Genomic DNA, 18,368 nt, shown 5'->3' on the forward strand with positions numbered 1-18,368 from the left:
CTCTTGCAGCTCACTAAGAGAATGGAGTTTATCACAGTAAGGCTAAATTAACATAAGAGCTTTGATAATGCACTGAACAATTTTCTAAGCAGTTCCCACTGGTCCTTGGGAGACAGAATCGTATCATAGAATTACACAGCACAGAAACGGGACCCCTTCAGCTCACCTCATCCATGCCGACTGTGATGCCTATTTACCCTAATCCTATTTGCCTGCATTAGGCCCCTATCCCTCTACTCTTCTCCTATCTAAATACCCGCCCCAATGCTTTTTAAGTGTTGTAATTGTATCTGCCTCTACCACCCCCCGTTGCAGCTTGTTCCAGATAACCACCAGCCGCTGTGTGGTTAAAAAAAACCTTCACATTTACTTTAAGTTTCTCCCCTCTCATCTTAAACCTGTGCCCTCTAGTTCTAGATTCCCCTGCCCTGGGAAAAAGACTCTATCTACCCTGTCAATGCCCCTCATAATTTTATAAACCTCTGTAAAGTCACCCCTCAGCCTCCTGTGTCCCAGTGAAAATAAATCCAGCCTATCCAATCTCTCCTTATAATGACATTCCTCCATTCCAGGCAACATCCTGGTGAATCTCTTCTGCACTCTCTCTATTGCCACCACATCCTTCCTGTAGTGTGGTGACCAAAACTGTACAAATACTCCAAGTGCAATCTAACCAATGTTATGTACAGTTACAACATGACGTCCCAACTCTTATACTCAATGCCTCGGCCTATGAAGGTAAGCATACCAAATGCCTTCTTCACTACCCTATCAACTTGGGTCACCACTTTCAGGGAGCTATTGCCTTTTATCGCAAGGTCCCTCTGTACATCAGATCCCCAAGATCTCTGCCATTTCCTCTGTGTGGATTAAATTCCATTTGCCACCATTACGTTCATCTTTCCAGCTGCACTCTAATTAGACAACCTTATATTTTATACTGGAGATGGTAAATTTCAGAAGGCATAAAGCAAAATTCCCAGCACCGGTACTTGTGCTGCCAGCTGTCTAGAGCAGAAGTGCTGGAATTCCCTTTCTTAATCATTTCTCTCTCCACTCCTTCATTTCTATCTCTCTTCCTTTGATCATATTTAAAGCCTCCGTCTTTCACAAAATTTTTAATTATTGTCCTCAGATTTCTTTTAGCTTGAAGTCAATTTTATATTTGATAATACTTCTGTTTTGGAACATTTTACTCTAATAAAGTAAAATGCTCCAAAGCAGAAGGCACAAGATAACCAAGTGATTGTTCAAACAGCATTTGTTAAATATGACCAGCTCCACTTACCATACTTGGATTTCTTTTTCTTCTTTTTCTTTTTCTTTTGTTTTAGTTCAACATGTCCTTTGTCTTTCTTCTCTTTGCTCTCCTTTTTACCTTTTGGAATATGAAAATATATTTTTCTCTCCTGTTTTCCTGCGTTAGTCAATGAAGAGTTAACCTGTGCTATACCCATCCCCCTTCTCTCCCCACTTACCTTATCACATGAGAAAAGTTAACAGGCCAAAATTTTTACACACAATACTCAGGGGTAGTTTGGTGGTCCACCCCCACCATGCTTCTTCTCTTCTTCCCTTTCCTAGCTTCTGTTTTACTACTTTTTTCCCTCCCTCTCCTTACCTTTGACCCATCCCCCAGTGGATCTGCTCTACCCTCTTCTCCCGCACCTGCCTATCTCTTACCTGCATCTACCTATCACCAGCCTGTGCCCACCCCACCTCCCCTCTTTTGTCCACCTATCACTGCTCTGCTTTTCCCTCCTATATATTGGGCTTCCCTTTTTTCCTATCTTCAGTCCTGAAGAAGGGTCCTGACCCAAAACGTTGACTGCCTGCTTTTCTCCATGGATGCTGCCTGGCCTGATGAGTTCCTCCAGCATCATCATGTTTTTCAGTTAGATTCCAGCATCTGCGGTCCTTTGTTTCTCTAGTTTGGTGCCTTCTTGCAACCTTTCTATAAGCCCACTTGTCCCTTTCAAAGTGGTAGAAAAGTCTGGTGTAGGTAATTATAGCTACTTCTAAAGATTAGTCAGGAAGGAATTGGAACTTGTAAAATTCAAGACACAGATCAATATCTGGACATTATTTCTTTTTTAATATCATTTTGCATTGGGAATGTTTTGAACTGTAACATCCTGATGACAATTTCCTCTGAGGTTCGTTATTGGATGCACCAAACCTGCCTGAAGTGAGAGCCCTGCAGGTCACATTTCAACCTTAAGGTACTTTTTCTTAGGCAGTACTTCAGATCAAAGATGACTTGCTTTCATTCTGGGTTCTGAGATGATTCCTGAAGCTAGGGTAGGACTGTGCACTCTTTCACCGATGGGGCAGCAGGTGGCTGTTTGTGTGTTGGTATGCTCCTTCTGTCCTTTACACAGGGCCCCCGTGTGCTCCCGATGCATGGCCTTGAGGTTCTCAATGACAATCTAAATACTCATTTTTCACTTCCATTAGTCACAGGCAGAGATTCCTAGCAGTCAGTGGGGATGTTACGTTTTCTCAAGCAGATCCTTGAATCTTTTCTTTTGTTGCCTGGTAATCTCTCTCCATGACAAAACTCAGAATAGGCCATCCTTTTCAGGAGTCTGGTGTTGGGAATGATATGGCCTGTCCAGTTTAGCTGACTGAGTAGATGTCGGCCTGAGAGAAGACATTAAAATTCATTTCCTTATCCTTCCAGTGAAGTTGGAAGATTTTGGATAGAAAAGGTTGGTGGTATCTTTCCACTGCTTTGAGATGCCTGCTATAAGTAGTCCAGGTCTCAGTAGCTTACAGGAGAGCAGATATAACTGCTGGTGCATTAAAAATTCATTTCATCATTGCTGCTACCTTTGCAAAGAGCTGGCTCCTGAGCTATGGGAAGTGCATCATGTTTTCCAGCATCTCACCAGGAACCTTTATTGTTGGAGGGCAATGTGATGCAACAGGGACAGGTTGGTGAAGGTCCTTTGATTTGTTGAATACAAGGCCCATTCTCTCATATGCTTCAGTGAAGATTTTTGCAGTATGGAGGTGCCATTTAAGGCAAATGGAACTTGCATGCAAGTATTTCCAACCACACCAGAATCCCCACAGACCCTCAGGTTTACGAGGAGTCAAATGCAAGCCCTCCTTAAGAAAATTAATTTCTGGCTGTTAATGAACTGACATTCAGGACTCAAAAGGGTCAGGTGTCTGTGGGCACAAAGTGGAAAGAAAGACATGAGGTGCAGGGAGTACCTCTCAAATATTAATGTTGCAATTTTGTGCCTACACCTAACTCAGGTGGCAAAACTTTATGAAGACTGAAATATTATCCTTTTGTTTTTATCCCCTTTTCAGCTATTGATGAGTTTGCTCTGAAAGTTTTTGCCATTTTCTTATGTTATCCCAGATTTCAAGCATTATTCTTTGTACGAATTTGTAAAAGTTTCGAAGGCAAATTAAGCATGGCTTAATAAGGAGACGGACCAGAAAACCAGCAGAATAAGAGTCTGCTCCATAGTCCTCTTTGACAAGTTGAATTAACCAGGAATAAAGCTTCTGGTCTTCATAAGTTATTATAAGTCTCACCTCCTGTTGAAGTGGACATACAAACAATACATAAGTGTCAATACAGTCTTGAAAATACTTTAGCATGTAACATTATATCATACCAGGCAATAAACTCTTCTCTTCATACTTCATCTTCTTTTCACTTTTCATTCCTGTTGGAAGCACTGATAGTTTAACATCCTGTCTTCAGACGTTACTATAACACACTTTCAAAAAATTACTATTTGAACAAAAACTACTGTGATTGAATTCTGAAATATTCTCTTAGTCTACACAATTCTATAAAATGTTAAGCTACAACAACACTATCTAGTCTAACACAGAGCAATGAAAAACTGGACATTAAGTATTACTCAAAAGCCTAATTATTTTCTGTTTACTGCAGTAATAGAAGGACTATTATAAGTAATTGTAGTAGCCCTCTTCCAGGGAAGAGAAAGGATGAAGAATTTTAGCTGTGATTGCTGCTATTATTGCTATCCAGTACATCCAGTATAAGAAAAGCTTGTGTCCTTGTAAGGCAAGGACAGGATTGGCCTCAACTGTCCTGCTCAGCATGCATATTCATAGAGCTTGCTGGCTCTCTCTATCGAGGCTCACACAAAATGAATGAGCACTTAAGTAAATTACCAGAGCGTCTCTGATGCTTGTGGCATTGCCCTCCTAGGAGGAACCTTCGGAAGATGAGGGGGGATATTAAAGTAAGAAAACATAAAGCAAGAACAATGATACTAAACCTAAAAATCCAAAATTCTGAATGCATATCTAAACTGAAAGTTAAGGAAGTATACGCTTCATTTACTCCACAGATGAGGGAAAAAGTCATTTGCTTTATTCACCTGTCTGCAAAACAGAAAAGAAAAATATTAACTATCTCAGAATTAAGTTCTTGAACATGCAAGCACCTTCAATTAATGTCAGCTCCACCAATCTCTTGTAATAAATTTATTGAGTGGGAGTGAACATGTGCAAAATTGGTCTGCCCTTTAATCTGATGTTCAACATATCAGGTTTCTGGTCAGACCATGGAGGGCCAATCACAATGTTTCTGAATTCTCAAGTAACCTAATCACTCTGTTTAATTTCAGCATAACACAAGGCACCTGATCCCAATGTTTAATACCAGTGGGTATCAAAACGACAGTGACATTGGGAACTTACTCCAGCAGGTTAAGGGTCTCTATGCTTCACGAGCTAGACTACTGTAGACGATTTGACCTGCAGTTCAGAGGCAAATTTAGTCATCACAGTTGTGCTTCAAATACAATAAATAAATGCATCGTTGGCAACTTCCTATGTCAGAAGTAAATGTGACCAGGAAGAAATTTCCATGTATAAAGGTTCACGACAAATAGTGCAAATTCCAGTTATTAATTAATTTGGAGGTAGAAGGGGGAGTTTATCAATTTTAAGCAAGGTTAATCACCGTAAGTCTGCTCCTGCTTCTATGGAATAACAGAAATGGTTTTTACCAACTTCTGCATTTCTGTCTCTGTCAACACATTTCCGAACTATCTTCTCAGGCATGTTCTCTGTGTTCTTCTCCTTCACAGAGGGTGCAGGAGGAGTGTCTGTTTCTTCTATACTGAATGATGCAGATGATCGCTTTTTCTTGAAGACTTTGGAAGATTTGAGGCTTATATCAACAGACTTCTCTGGCTGCAAATCAGGGAGATGGGATGGTGGTGCTAAGGGATTAGAAAAGTGTACAGCTGTAAAATCCAAAGTGCTGATTATTTACTGCTAAGTGCAATAGATTTTTTTTAAAAATCACACCCAGTTGAACGTATGTTAAAGTGGAACATAATGACTTACAATTCTACTTATGCCAAATGACTTGTACATCCTCCCTAGGAATAAGGAAAAGTCACTGAGGGAAATTTTTGCTTATGTACTACTCTTCTCAGATTAGCATTACAACTCTGAGGACACATATCCACTCAGCCACAGATGGAGTTTAGTCATGAAAGTTAATAAGTAGTAACAAGAATACAAGCAAAAAAGAACAATTAATTTCTCAAAAGGAAATGAAAAATATACTGGTTCCATGGGCAGTGAGGTGGGGTGGTGGTAAGAGGGGAGTGGTGATGGGGGAAGAGAGAGAGTGAAGAGGTAAAAATGTCTAACTAAAACCCTTTCACGAGGTGAAACTACTCAGTGTTGACGATGTGAAACAAACTCATAATCATGGCAAAGAAAATTGAGTGTGGAGTAAAATGATTCACTACAAACCCATTTCATGTGATAGATGTTGACCAATTTCTTTTCCATTGCCTCAGTATAAATGAGAACCAGTACTTAATGTGTTCTAAACAAACTACTATACTGCTTGCCGTGGCTACAGCTGCAGACTGCTGGAGCAAGCATTGGTAATAAGCAACAAAATTTAGCATTGAACTGTCAACCTGGCTGCTCTACTAGTAATTTTATGTAGGATCCACTATAGTGTTATGGCTAATATGCATCACTGCAGCATATAAACTTAAAGAGAAGGAACTAACAGAGCTTGTTTTTATTCAGGGAGCTTTTACGTTTTCTGAAAAAAATATACCGATGAAAATAAAAAACAATGACATAAGGCACCAACACCCTTAAGCGTTTCTCCACCAAACCCTTCAGGCTTAGGGATTTGAAGCAGTTTGAGCTTAACTGAATCAAGCAGAACAATAGTTTTCTATCTGTGCTTTTTAGCATTGTACCATATGCTTCAATGCAGGTACATAAGTCCTTGGTTCTGCGAATCTACCACACTTGTGAACATAGCAAACACCCTCCAATTTGCAAAGTTGAAAGTCAAAGATAAATGCAGAATAGGCATTCATTGAGACAAAATCATGTACACTTTATTTTGCCATGTAGCATCATGACAACATTCAAATAATTATTATTTTAGTTTTCGAAAATACTGGAGTCATTTAATAAACAGTTGAATACAGTTATGGGGCACTGTCGGTGCTATTTCTAGGAATGAATCAAGCCTTCTTTATCTGTATTTATGGCATTACTATGGTGCTCACAAATTAATGGAACTTCAGCAAGGGATTAAGAATGTAGGAATTACTGAACCAAAAAAAAATGGTCCCTAGCAGAATGATAATAATGATAATGAGGATGTTAATACCGATGATGAGGATGATGACTAATAATATAGACCGATCTCTATCAATTAATCTACTACTGACCAGAAATCATGGAATTGCTAAATTAACATGTGGACAATCCCAGCAATTGAGAGCTTTGTAAAACATAACTTCAGAGTCTTCTTCTTGTTGCTTGCAAGGCAATAGATGACCTTATATCATATTATCTTTACTCTGCTTTCCCACACCCACAACATTTTTTAATCTGGTGTACTATTAAAATAAGTGTGTCATCTGTTCCAGATGTACTTTGATGATATTTAGCTCCAGTGACTTGTCTCAATCCCTGCCAATATCCCCTTGCTACTGGACTGCTGGTCTGAGATTAAGTAATGGAGGACAAACATTTCTCTCAACACTGTCTTTGGTCCCTGCTACAAATTCTTGCAAAGTAAGAAAATTTTGCAAAGGAATGGTAACACCATTTCAGTATTTCTGATCCTCTAGATTAGACTAGAAAAGGTAAGTTTATTTGTTTTTACTTATATTAATGATTTAAATTATTTATGTGTTTTAACTTATGAAGTGATTATTTTTTGAACTTAAATAATTCTGAATTTTAAATTATTTAAAACATCAATGGTTTCAAAATATCACAGAATATCAGAGATATTTAAAAAAACGGTTGCAGAACCTTGCCATTTTTTACAGGGGTGACGTTTTTCCAGCAGCTTTGCTTCCTGTCGCAGACGGTCAGTGTATTCCGAGGCGGGGTCTCAACATTACATTTTCACTATGTACTCGTCAGATGTCTTTGGGTGCAGACAGTAGCCTCCTCAGCCTCCACGTCCAGCTGAGGTAAATGTAGTCTATTATGTTCAGACTGCAGTCTGAAGCAAGCTTTTTTGTTTGTGTCAGAACTAGCCAGTTGTGGTGCATTAATTCAGGTTTTCTTTCTCCACAGGTACAACCTTATATGCTGAATATTTCCAGCATTCTTTATTATTTCAGATTTCCAACAACTACTGTGTTCAGCATCTCATCATTCCAGCATTGTGTTCCCCTTCTCTCTACAGCCCTCATTCATCTTCCTTTATTTACACCCCTGCAGACAGATCAGCTACGATTCACAGATATTCATCTCCCTCTCTCAGAGAGCATCGGCAGCATTTGAATCACCTGGCCACAGCACCTGTATGCACCCTATCACGAACTGCCCTTTATTCTCTCTTCTTCTCCCTCTCTGCAATTTAAAACATTTGTTTAATCAATTTTCCAGTTTTGATGGAAGTTCATTGACCTGCACTGTTAACTTTGGTTTTCTCCCCACAGATCCTGCCTGACCTGCTACCTCCAGCATTTTATGTTTTTTATTTCTGCATCCTAAAACTTGTTTTATTTCTATCTTTTGCCAGTTCTAATGAAAGGTTTTATCTTCTACAGTTAATTTGATTTCTCTCTCCACAGAATCTGCCTGACCTTCTGAGTATTTCCAGTATTTTCTATTTTTATTTGTGCATTATATACCTTTGCAAATTGACAGATCCAGTACTTTGTAGCACCAGACAACGTTCCATTGGTAAATGCTTCTTAATGGAAGCAATGGTCAAGCAATAACAAGAGCATAAGAGAAGCTGGTTCAAAGTTTCCCCAAATTGTTTGAAAGAAATCCTATGCACTTGTTCTTGTATTTACATCGATTCCTCCAAGGATTATCTCTACGGATCCAAACAGATAATCCATACTTACAAGTTAAGCTTGGCAATGGTCTTCCTCTCTTCAACCCTAGGCTATCCACTGTTGATGCTAGCATGCCCACAGAGGTAGCACGAGATTGCATCCCACTCTTCGGGTATCCAGTGTCGGGGTCGATTTCTTTCTCTGCACTGTGGTAATACTTTATGTGGTAATCTAGCAATTTGGCCTTACAAAAAATCTTGAAGCACCTGCGGAATGTGCACTTGAACTTGCCACGGTCAAGTTCTATGACCATTTCTTTGGGAGCTAATGGATCCTCTATTTTTTTGACATTAGTTACTGGGTCAAGGGCAGAAAGAAAGTAAGCACCGCATTAAAATGTAAGAAACTATGTATTAAAAACCACAAGGAGAATTCAAATGAAGGATGCCTCTAGGTTCATTTGTTTTCAACTGTCCAGTAAAGTGCATTTGTTTTTCTTCAAGGAGTCAATGCATTCTGGCTAAACCAATTACAGTTAGTGATCACCCTCTCTCAAAGAGTTGCCTGTCATTAAGATACAAACTACTCCACTTCTCCTGTAGTCTTACTATGTCAAAGTATAGTTTTGAGTTTATTTTCTCTAACCAGCTATCAACTTTATGTTAATTCTATGCACACTAAATTAAGGATAATTACTCTCCTCCACTTTTAATGCAAGTTTATCAACCTGAAATGTTAACTAATTTACTTTCTGCCTGAAATGCTAAGTAGTCCAGCATTTTGCATTTTTATCAGCTTTTCTTTCTGCCAGAGGGTGTTCCATCGAAACATTAACTGTTTCTTTTTCCACAGATGCTACCTGACCTGCAGCATGTTTCGAGCATTTTCTATTTTTATTTTAGATTTCTAGCAACTGCAGTTTTTTTTGATCCTCATTCAATATTTTCTTAAAGTAAGGATTTTCTGTTGTGACTTTTGATTTTGCATTCGTACTTTAGGCACCAATTAGTGCACAAAAGTTGCCTCATGTCCAATCTGTCACTAATGACAAACACGTGGTATCACTGAATGACACAAATCCAGCCCAGCTAGCTATCAACCCTTTTCCACTGATTTTTACCATGGGCTATTAAATCCACTTCCGTCCTACTGCTTTTTTTCTTTAGAATTGATTTTTTTTCATGTAACTATCTGTTATAACCAAACGAAGCCTGCAGTCCTCACTGGGGACAATTATCATCATGCCCTTCTATTGTGAAAGAACAATGAAATGGGTGCCAGTCTTAAGATATTTCCTAATATCTTCTATTGACAATTAGGAAACACTTCCCTCCAACAATTCTCGAACCTCTTCCAAATTCTGGGGATTCTAAAATAACTGAAAATTTTCAAGAACAAGACCAATAGGATCTTTGTTGGAAAGGGATGTCTTGCAAAGGCAAGTGAAAAGAAGAATTGGGTAGACGTTATTTATGGTCTAAATGAATGGTGCAATAGCCATGATCTGAAAGGCCTATTATTCTTACTTACATACAAATAGTAGTTTGAGTAGGCCACTCAGCCCATCTAGAATGCTCTGCCATTCGATAAGTTTATGGCTGATCTGACTGTGGCCTCAACTCTAGAATCTAGTCTACCTGCAGGAACTTTCCCCCTCTCCCCTTGCTTATCAACAATGTATCTACCCCTGACTTAAAAAAAATTCAAAAATTCTGCTTCCACCACACTTTGAGGAGGACAATTTGACAGACGCGACTCCCCAAGAGGAGAAAAACATCATTTACACTATTTTTAAACAGTGATCCCTAGTTCTAGATTCTCCCACAAAATGAAACATCCTCACCACATCCACCCTGTCAAAACCTCTCAGGGGTTTATGGTTCAATCAAATTCCCTCTCACTCCTCTAAACTCCAGCACACACAAGCCTAGCTTGTTCAGTCTCTCCACATAAGACAACCATCCAGACCAGATGCAGGGTCTCCACCCAAAACATCGACTGTCCATTTCCTTCCTCAGATGCTGCCCGACCCGCTGAGGCCCTCCAGCAGCTTGTTTTTTTCTTTCCATTCATTCGTCAGATATGCCATCACTGATCTGCTTCCAATGTATTTAATATCATTTGTTAAATAAGGAGACCAGTACTCATGTGAGATCCCACTTGTGCTTTCAATCATTATCAAAATATCGAAATGGGAAAATATTATTTTTGAGAGAGATGCAAATGTCATGGTTTCTTTAAGTAGGTAGTAAGTGTCTCCTTATGTACAATCTGGAGGTAGTTTTCAGATTATCTATCAACTGAACTCTGCTGAGGAGTTTTCGCTTTGACTGTCTGATTCAATGGATCAGTAAGGTATTAATTTTATCCCACTTCCTGATTTAATATATGTGCTACATATGACAATCAGTGGGCATCACTAGATTATAAAACCATCAGTTACCTATTTTGACTGGTAAAGTTGCCCAAGGTTTGATAGAATCAGAGAGTATGTAGAGTAAATGGCACTAATCAAAGGTAACCCCAGTGAAGAGCCAGGATAACCACCGAACATCTTATTGTTGTACAACTGCAGAGGCACAGGTTGAGAAATGAAGAGGAAAAAAAAATTGGAGATCTTATACCTATACAAGTAAAAACTCATGGGCACCCATTATTTTAGTTCCTCATCCTGTTGCAGCTTTTTATTCCGAGCTCCAATAAGTTACTTTACCAGAAAATTGCCAGGTTTGACAGATTCCAAGAACAACAGAAGGGGTAACTTGCCTCAGTACCTAAGTTAGCGGAGATAATGGGAACCAAACCTGATCATTATTCACTGACCCAAGAGTGGTGATACAAGGACAGCATAAGTCAATTGTGATGCCATCAAATAGTCTGATAGCTTGCCAACTCTGTCAATCATTGCTTATGCAAGATGTCAGTGGGTAGTGACTTCTAATTTCAACACATTTAGGAAAAGAAGGGTGGGAGGCAGTTAACATAAATGGGAGCTGTTGACATGCAATGACATGAATCCTGAACTATGATTTTAATTTCTACAATCATATAGGTATCATTTGTAGTTTGTGCATGTAAGGCAGTGATTGTTTTTCCTTTTATTTTCTGTGGAAAGGAAATTTACAGTGCTTGATAACATTATACTTCATTTGAAACCAAACTCAGTACTGCAGAATTCCCCACAGTCTACATGAGCTGCAGTGTAACTGGCACCTCAGTGAATTTTGCACCCTGATATAATCTAAACCCAGATGGAAACCTCTCTATCATGTTAGGTTATCAATTGTTATGATACATCAAGAGTATGTTCATCTATTTGCAGACTCTGTAAAGAGTGAACAATTCTCTATTTTCAATTTTACTCTCCAAGAAATCATTAACTAAGTGCAAAAGTGATAAAAATCTGTCACATTGGCAGATGTCCTCTTTATATTTCAGTGCTCATTACTGAGCCTTGGCAGTGTGCAGTACAGGATTCTGATTTGCCAGAGAGCAAGACAGTGGCTGACAAAACACTAAGTACCCATTGGAGACACAAGGGACTGCAGATGCTTGAATCTGAAGCAAAAAACAAACTGCTGGAGAAACTCAGCAGGCCAGGCAGCATATGTGGAGGGAAAGGAATGGATGACGCTTCGGGTTGACACCCTGCATCAGGAGTGACAGCATAGAGGGAGGGCAGTCAGTACAAAGGGGAGAAGGGGAGAGATGAGGCAAGGGCTGGTAGGTGATAGGTGGACCTAGGTGGAGTGAGGGATGATGGACAGATGGAGCCAGATGGGGGAGGGGGAGGAATGAAGTTGGGAACAGAGGCTGGGTGTGATGGGCGGAAACAGACAAGAAAGGGGAAGAAAAAGGCAGGAGCCAGGTGAGGGGAGAGGAAGTTGGAGGTAGACAGATGCTGGAGGGTGATAAGTGGAGGCACAAGAGGTACAAATGCCAGACTCTGATAAGTAAATTCAATTTGCCGAACTTACTTACTTGTTGCACTAAATACTCGCTACTCGTTAAGTAGATAAATCCCTAGGGCCAGGCTGCCAATGGAAGGCAAGGGAGGTGATTACTGGAGTCCGTAGGGAGATCTTTAAATCTTCTCTGGCCAAGGGTGAGGTGCCAGATGACTGGAGGACACAACATGTAGTACCCTTATTCAAGAAGGGCAGCAGGGAAAAGCGAGGCAATTACAGGCCAGTTAGTCTGACATTAATGGCAGGACAAATATCAGAAAAAATTTGAAAGGGAAAACCCACACCTGGAAAGTCAGGAGTTGAGCAGTGATAGTCCGGTTCCGGCCTCACACTCAGCTCACACTCTGGACTCTAGCTCTGGCTGTATACCTGGTCCGCACTGCGGATCCCTGCTCCAGGCACAAACATATCCATGTTCCCAATCCCCGGCTTTCCCAACCCTGTCTCTCACTCTGGTTGCACAGCAACTATTGATATTTCACTACTTGCTAGTACAAAGACATCAAGCTCAATCCATCTCCTGGCAAACAGGATTCACTGGATATCACAGGAGGGGGCTCTGGAGGAACACGCTAATCTTCACCTACACTTCCAAGAACATACAGCCTACTTCCTGAGTAAGCAGATCAGCAGACAGTAAGTCAGCGGATAATGAGGACTTGGTGTACACATTGGTACTCCAGTTAGTTCTACACCAAACAACGTTGATTCAATAAAGTGCTCTTGGACCTCCGGTCTGAACACTCCCAGGTAACTATCTCCCGGTACTTTAATAAAGAATCAGGCTGGTGCAACATGGTGCAAACATGGCCCTCTGCTGGCATTCCTGCAGCAAAGAATCACTCACAGTTGGGTATGGAGAGAGTGTCTGCGAGGGCTGGTGGTGTAGGCCTGAGTGGTGTGGCTGTTCAGTGCTGAGATGAGGGGCTCAGAGCTGCACTACGTCCAGTGCATTGAGTACAGGCTATTGTTGGGGACCAGCTGCTCCACGTGTTGACACACCTCCCAGATCATACAATCTCTCACATTGGTAGTGACCACCACTGAGCTCATTATCATACTCTCCGAGCTGATGTTCACTGTGCAGCCAAACTGAGGAAGTAACAGCAGTTCCTATCACATCCAACAGGAAGCAATGAAAGAGGATCCAGCTGGTCCGTCTCCACTTGGAGTCAGTCCCCGGCAATGGCCTGCACTCACCATGTCAGGTGGGGTGCAGCCTGGAGCCCCACATTTCAGTGCTGAATGGTGACCCCATTTGTCCAAGTACTTTTACAGGCAGTCTCTTCACACTGGGCGAATCATTGTTGCAAAAGCACCAACAGCAGGCAGGAGTTTGTGCCAGATTCCCAGCACAGGAGCACTGTCAATAGTGCATCTCTATTTATCCACATTTAAATTGACTCCTTTTAGTGCTGGTTACAGTGCTCTCATACTTGGAATGCATCCTGAGTACTAAACACAAAAGTGCAACCAAGCCTCCCATTCCCCTCCCCTAACAAGTCACTTCCTAATAATACCAACCTGATGAAGAAGCAGCGACGGGTGCATCAGTCATTGTTTTAGAATGAGGTTTCATTGTTTGTTCCTTTTCAGGGAGTTGAAGAGAAGAAACAGATGCTGGGATCTTGTGCCTAGAATTCTGGGAGAGGTCAAGAGGCACCAAGTCACTGAACTCAAGGGAACTGGACCCTCCGGGTGGAAGCTGGCAAACGTCAGATCCTGAACCAAAACAGAAGCAGCACAAATGAATGATGTGCATGGTTCCCAGTGGAATGTTTATTTATCATAGAATTAAGTAGGAATGGCAAATTGTTTGAAAACTCACAATGACTATCAATGTTTTTAAGTATGCTTGACTAAGAATAATGAATTCTAAAAGATGCACTTTTGGACGTCTCAATATAGTGGTAGTAATTAAATAAATGAAAGTATTAAGACAAATTATAATAATCATGTAAAAATGACCAACTCACAACATACATTACCCACAATATTCAACCAACACTACAAAACCACGCGTGGTTGGAGAAAGGAAGCCTCCAACTCAAGACGTCACAGCTCTACAGCTGAGGGGTAAAAGTAACCCCTGAGATTTAGCACGTGGGGAAGAACAAAAAACAGAAAATGACTGAAATCTGTGAGCCACTGTTATGAGTTGAAAGCAAATGGTCTACTAAGAAACTCCATTTTAAACACTGACGACTGAAGATAATGTACTAATTCAGCTGTATGTTCCTACCATTTTCAGTTTTTTTCCCCATATTTTTAGCATCCATGTTTTCTGCATTCATCATTAAACTCCCAACATCAGCCCAGCTGATTGGTTAGGGTAATAGAACTTGCAAATAGTTCAAATATTCTCAATATAATGAACAACATAGCAAAAACAAAATATCAGAAGCAACCTGAGACTACTGAGATTGCAAAATAATCACGTTGAAAATTTGAGTCCATGAGTAGAAAATTGCAGCAACTGTTTTAAGTGGGAATTAGTCCAATTCATCACACTAATAGAATGAGCCAGCCTTCCACATTTACCATAACAACTGCCAAGTTTTTGAAGCTCAATTTCCTCTCATACTCTTGCAATTACTCTGTAACAACACTCTGGCTCTAAATATATCCAGCTCATCGACGATTGGGCGACTGCTCCCTTATCTAGAAGGCATTGTTAACATCTCTCAATACACAAAAGCACTTCTAACTGACAAGATAGCCCAGTACTCCTCACTCTTTTTCTGTCACAGTTACAAATATTTTATTGCCTTATTTTATCAGTGCTGTAGACAGTATCCTTGTTCGTACTATGATAGAAATACTTACCAAATGAAACTGAGGTCATTATACTACCAATACATCATTGACTGTGAGGTTCTCTTGGGAGATCTTGAGAACATACAAGTTTTAAAATGTTTTCCGACTCTTAAATTGGCCTTATCTAGAGAGGACCTTAATGCTGTGGAACTCTATCCTCAGTCTCCTTTCTTTCTATATGCTCTCAACATTTTAAGAACTCAAATTTGATCTCACCAGCTCACCACATGCCGGTGTGGCTCCCTTTCATTTTGTGTAGGTTTTTCAAATTTTAATTATTTTTCTTTGCTTGTGAGCCATATTGCAGCATCCAGTCAACACCACTGTGTAATCTCAGAATTCTCTAATAGTAAACTGTGCATGCTGCTGATTATTGGTTGAATTATACAAAAAAAGGTCTGTAATTTTTCTTATGTAGCAATAGGCAAAATATCCTTAAACAGCGGCAATTAACTCTGTACCGCCTTTATTTAAAACTTCTGTTATATAAACAATCCCTTCAAGAGTTTGTACAATTACTTGTTTGATTAACATTTACATTCTCCTGGCTTACACTGCAGTCTGATATAAATTTTACTTCTTCAGGGTAAACTCTCCATACGTGATTGACAAACATCCTCTGAAATAAGGGCAATGTTGAAAATATCCAGTCATCAGCAAGGATTGCTGAAGTCTATTCATCAGGGAAGTTCCAATAAAAGATGCAATCTAAAATTATTACTTATTCTTTTCTTTCAGATTAATTCTTGTTTGCTGTGCATTTCTAGCTCTTGTCTTAGATTTCCATCATGTCTTTTCAAAACAAAATCTCACCCACCTGTTTTATACATCAGCTTTAATCATTCACATGAAGTGCCAACTAAATCAATAATATTGATAAGAGCTCCTCAGTAGACACATTTAACAGAAAGCAGTATTTGAAGGCAATAGCTGGGAATCCTAGCATTTGTTTTAGTACAAGAGACATTTTTAAAAGCTACCTCAATCTATTATGGAATAAACTGCATACAACAGCATCAAGAACCAGTCCAGATAAAGACAATGAGGAGGAAGGAAGGTTTGTCATCTAAACAGGCTAAACACACTAAGGTTTGGTTTGAGGTTGTGAGTAAATATGAGTCCATTCCTTGCAAGTTTTAAGCCTCCAGCTTAAGCTAGTTTTGTGATTCCACTGGAACTTTATCATAACTGGCCAATTCCCACAAGCACTGGCATTAATTTAACTGGAAGTAGCATTGAGCAAAGTCAAGACTTCCAGTGTGCACAAATGTACCTCTTAACAAGGCCACTGGATGAAAACCAGACAAGATCCAGTACTAAATCATTTTACCTCTTGACTAACTGACAGATGGAAGGTGCTAGAACCTTATTCCTCTTAATATCACCTTAGCTAAAATCCAGTTCAGTGCCAAACCATACAGTGCAAATCTAAGTTTTGGAAGAACTTCAGTGGGCTTTGGTTAATTGAGCAGTAATACAGCATTTTAACGTACTTTTTGTTAAATGGAGGAGTTAATCAAATAAATCTGTGACAAAATAATCTTTTCCCACAGACAGAATTATTTTTGTTTATAACAAATGTGAGAACTAAAGAATTTGACAACAATAGTGAATGGATTGCAAGGGTAAATCACTGGCTAGCAGCACCTTGAAATAATTTGAGGCCATGAAAAGTGATGCTTAAATGCAAGTCCGCACTTGTCAAAACAGTATCAATAATCTTTCCCTCACCTAATGATTACAAGAACCTTAATTTCTGGCATTTCAAACTCCACGTAAAGCCACTTGCAGCCTTGACAGTAACCAATATGTTTCAAGCCATTGGCACAACAGTCAAAGAGTAGTTAATGCAGACAGATCTTTACTGTTGCTTTCAGGAAGTTTCTTAGAGAGTGGGCACTGAATAGTTACAAGTAAAAGAAACATTGGAGGAGCTGGATCACATTAAAAAATAAATGAGGGAAGAGGCCAAGAGTTGCGCAATTTGCAGACTTCCCAAAGGTTTTGCATCTGGCTCACTCATTAGCCCAGAGTGAGCTGAGGGTCTGGAGGGCAAGTGGAGTGCAGGCCAGGTTGGGGTCCAAACTGTGGGTCAGGTATGCAAACTGAGCTAGGGTTGAGAATACCGAGGGTCAGGATCAATAATGGGTTTGTGGTTGGAACTGGTGTCTGAATTATGTATTCCAGCTTGTTTTGATAAGTTGCAGTTTACAAGCTGAAACTGTATTCTATACCCTCCTCTCTTTAAACTCTCCTGGGCTTGACTCTCTTTATACTCATCAGGGTCACTATAAAAATCTATTATACGGCACGTAGAAAAAGTGAAGTGTGTTGGGGTATTGATACAAGTAGCGTCCAATTGTCCAGAAAATTGACAAAAGCCCTGAAGGTGCCAGATTATTGGAATTTTACTGATGGTTGTTAACCTAATAACTTAGTAAAAAAAAACATTGTGAAATAAGTCCTTGTATGCCCCTTTCTTCTTTTCCTCAAGGCTAATAGATGCAAATTCAAGCACATAGGACATGCAGTCAATTCATCACCAATTTTGACCAGCATATGGCCTCGCTGCCGTGTTAAAACTACATGCTGCTCTATCATAATGCACAAATGCAAAGGTAAACCCAAGCTTCTTTACTACCAACTACTTCCCAAAAACCCCTTCTCCTATTCATACAACAACAAAAAAAATGAGTTTGAGTGTCCCTTCAGCACCAAATAGAAACAATACAAGAGATATTGATAGATTGTATGCATCATTTGGAATTTTTGTTTGCATGGATACAGATGTTGTCTCATCATTGAATACCAGTTACAACTTGAATTTATTTTTATTTACCCATCAACTGACTTGTTTTTTTCATTCCCACCAAGCCAAAATCCTCCCCAAATCCACCTAACCCTTTCCTGAACCATATCAAATTTTAATCTTTCTCTATTCTTTTTGTGCTACCAGCTTCCTTTCCGAAGCTTGTGGTTATTTCTCTAAATTATTTTGTCTTCCACTTTATCCTTATTTGTCGACTCTACCTTGAAACTATTCCAACAAGAAAAACTTTCAATAACAATTTCATGCTCTCCTAACACCTTGGTAAATTTTGTACAACTATACGTCACTGTTGTGATCAAATCACAAATGGTTATCAATAATTACAACCATACAACCACAAAATAGCCTCCCACATCAGCTTCCAGCTATAACTTAAAAAGCTTCAGAGTTTTTATCTCTACAACTCTTCCTAGAATCTATTTCATACATTCATGTAAAACACTTCCTGTCCTATTT

At 39.7% G+C, this 18,368-nt stretch overlaps 1 protein-coding gene across 5 annotated transcripts in view; it reads right to left on the minus strand.

The window, feature by feature from the left end:
• Positions 1 to 18,368, minus strand: part of LOC127574335 (PHD finger protein 20-like protein 1) — a 74,742-nt gene that overhangs the window by 20,733 nt on the left and 35,641 nt on the right. For 2 of the 5 annotated variants that reach the window (XM_052023259.1, XM_052023260.1), the window contains exons 11-14: positions 13,790 to 13,987; positions 5,010 to 5,225; positions 3,639 to 3,689; positions 1,289 to 1,378 (exon numbers count right to left, since the gene is read on the minus strand). In XM_052023259.1, coding sequence (XP_051879219.1) covers positions 1,289 to 1,378; positions 3,639 to 3,689; positions 5,010 to 5,225; positions 13,790 to 13,987 — 555 coding nt within the window. Of the gene's footprint in view, positions 1 to 1,288; positions 1,379 to 3,638; positions 3,690 to 4,185; positions 4,212 to 4,963; positions 5,226 to 13,789; positions 13,988 to 18,368 lie in introns of those variants that run through there. The other 3 variants (XM_052023261.1, XM_052023263.1, XM_052023262.1) reach the window with 3 other exon arrangements.

This window comes from Pristis pectinata, chromosome 9 (assembly GCF_009764475.1).
Source record: "Pristis pectinata isolate sPriPec2 chromosome 9, sPriPec2.1.pri, whole genome shotgun sequence".
In the NCBI taxonomy this organism is placed as follows: Eukaryota; Metazoa; Chordata; class Chondrichthyes; order Rhinopristiformes; family Pristidae; genus Pristis; species Pristis pectinata.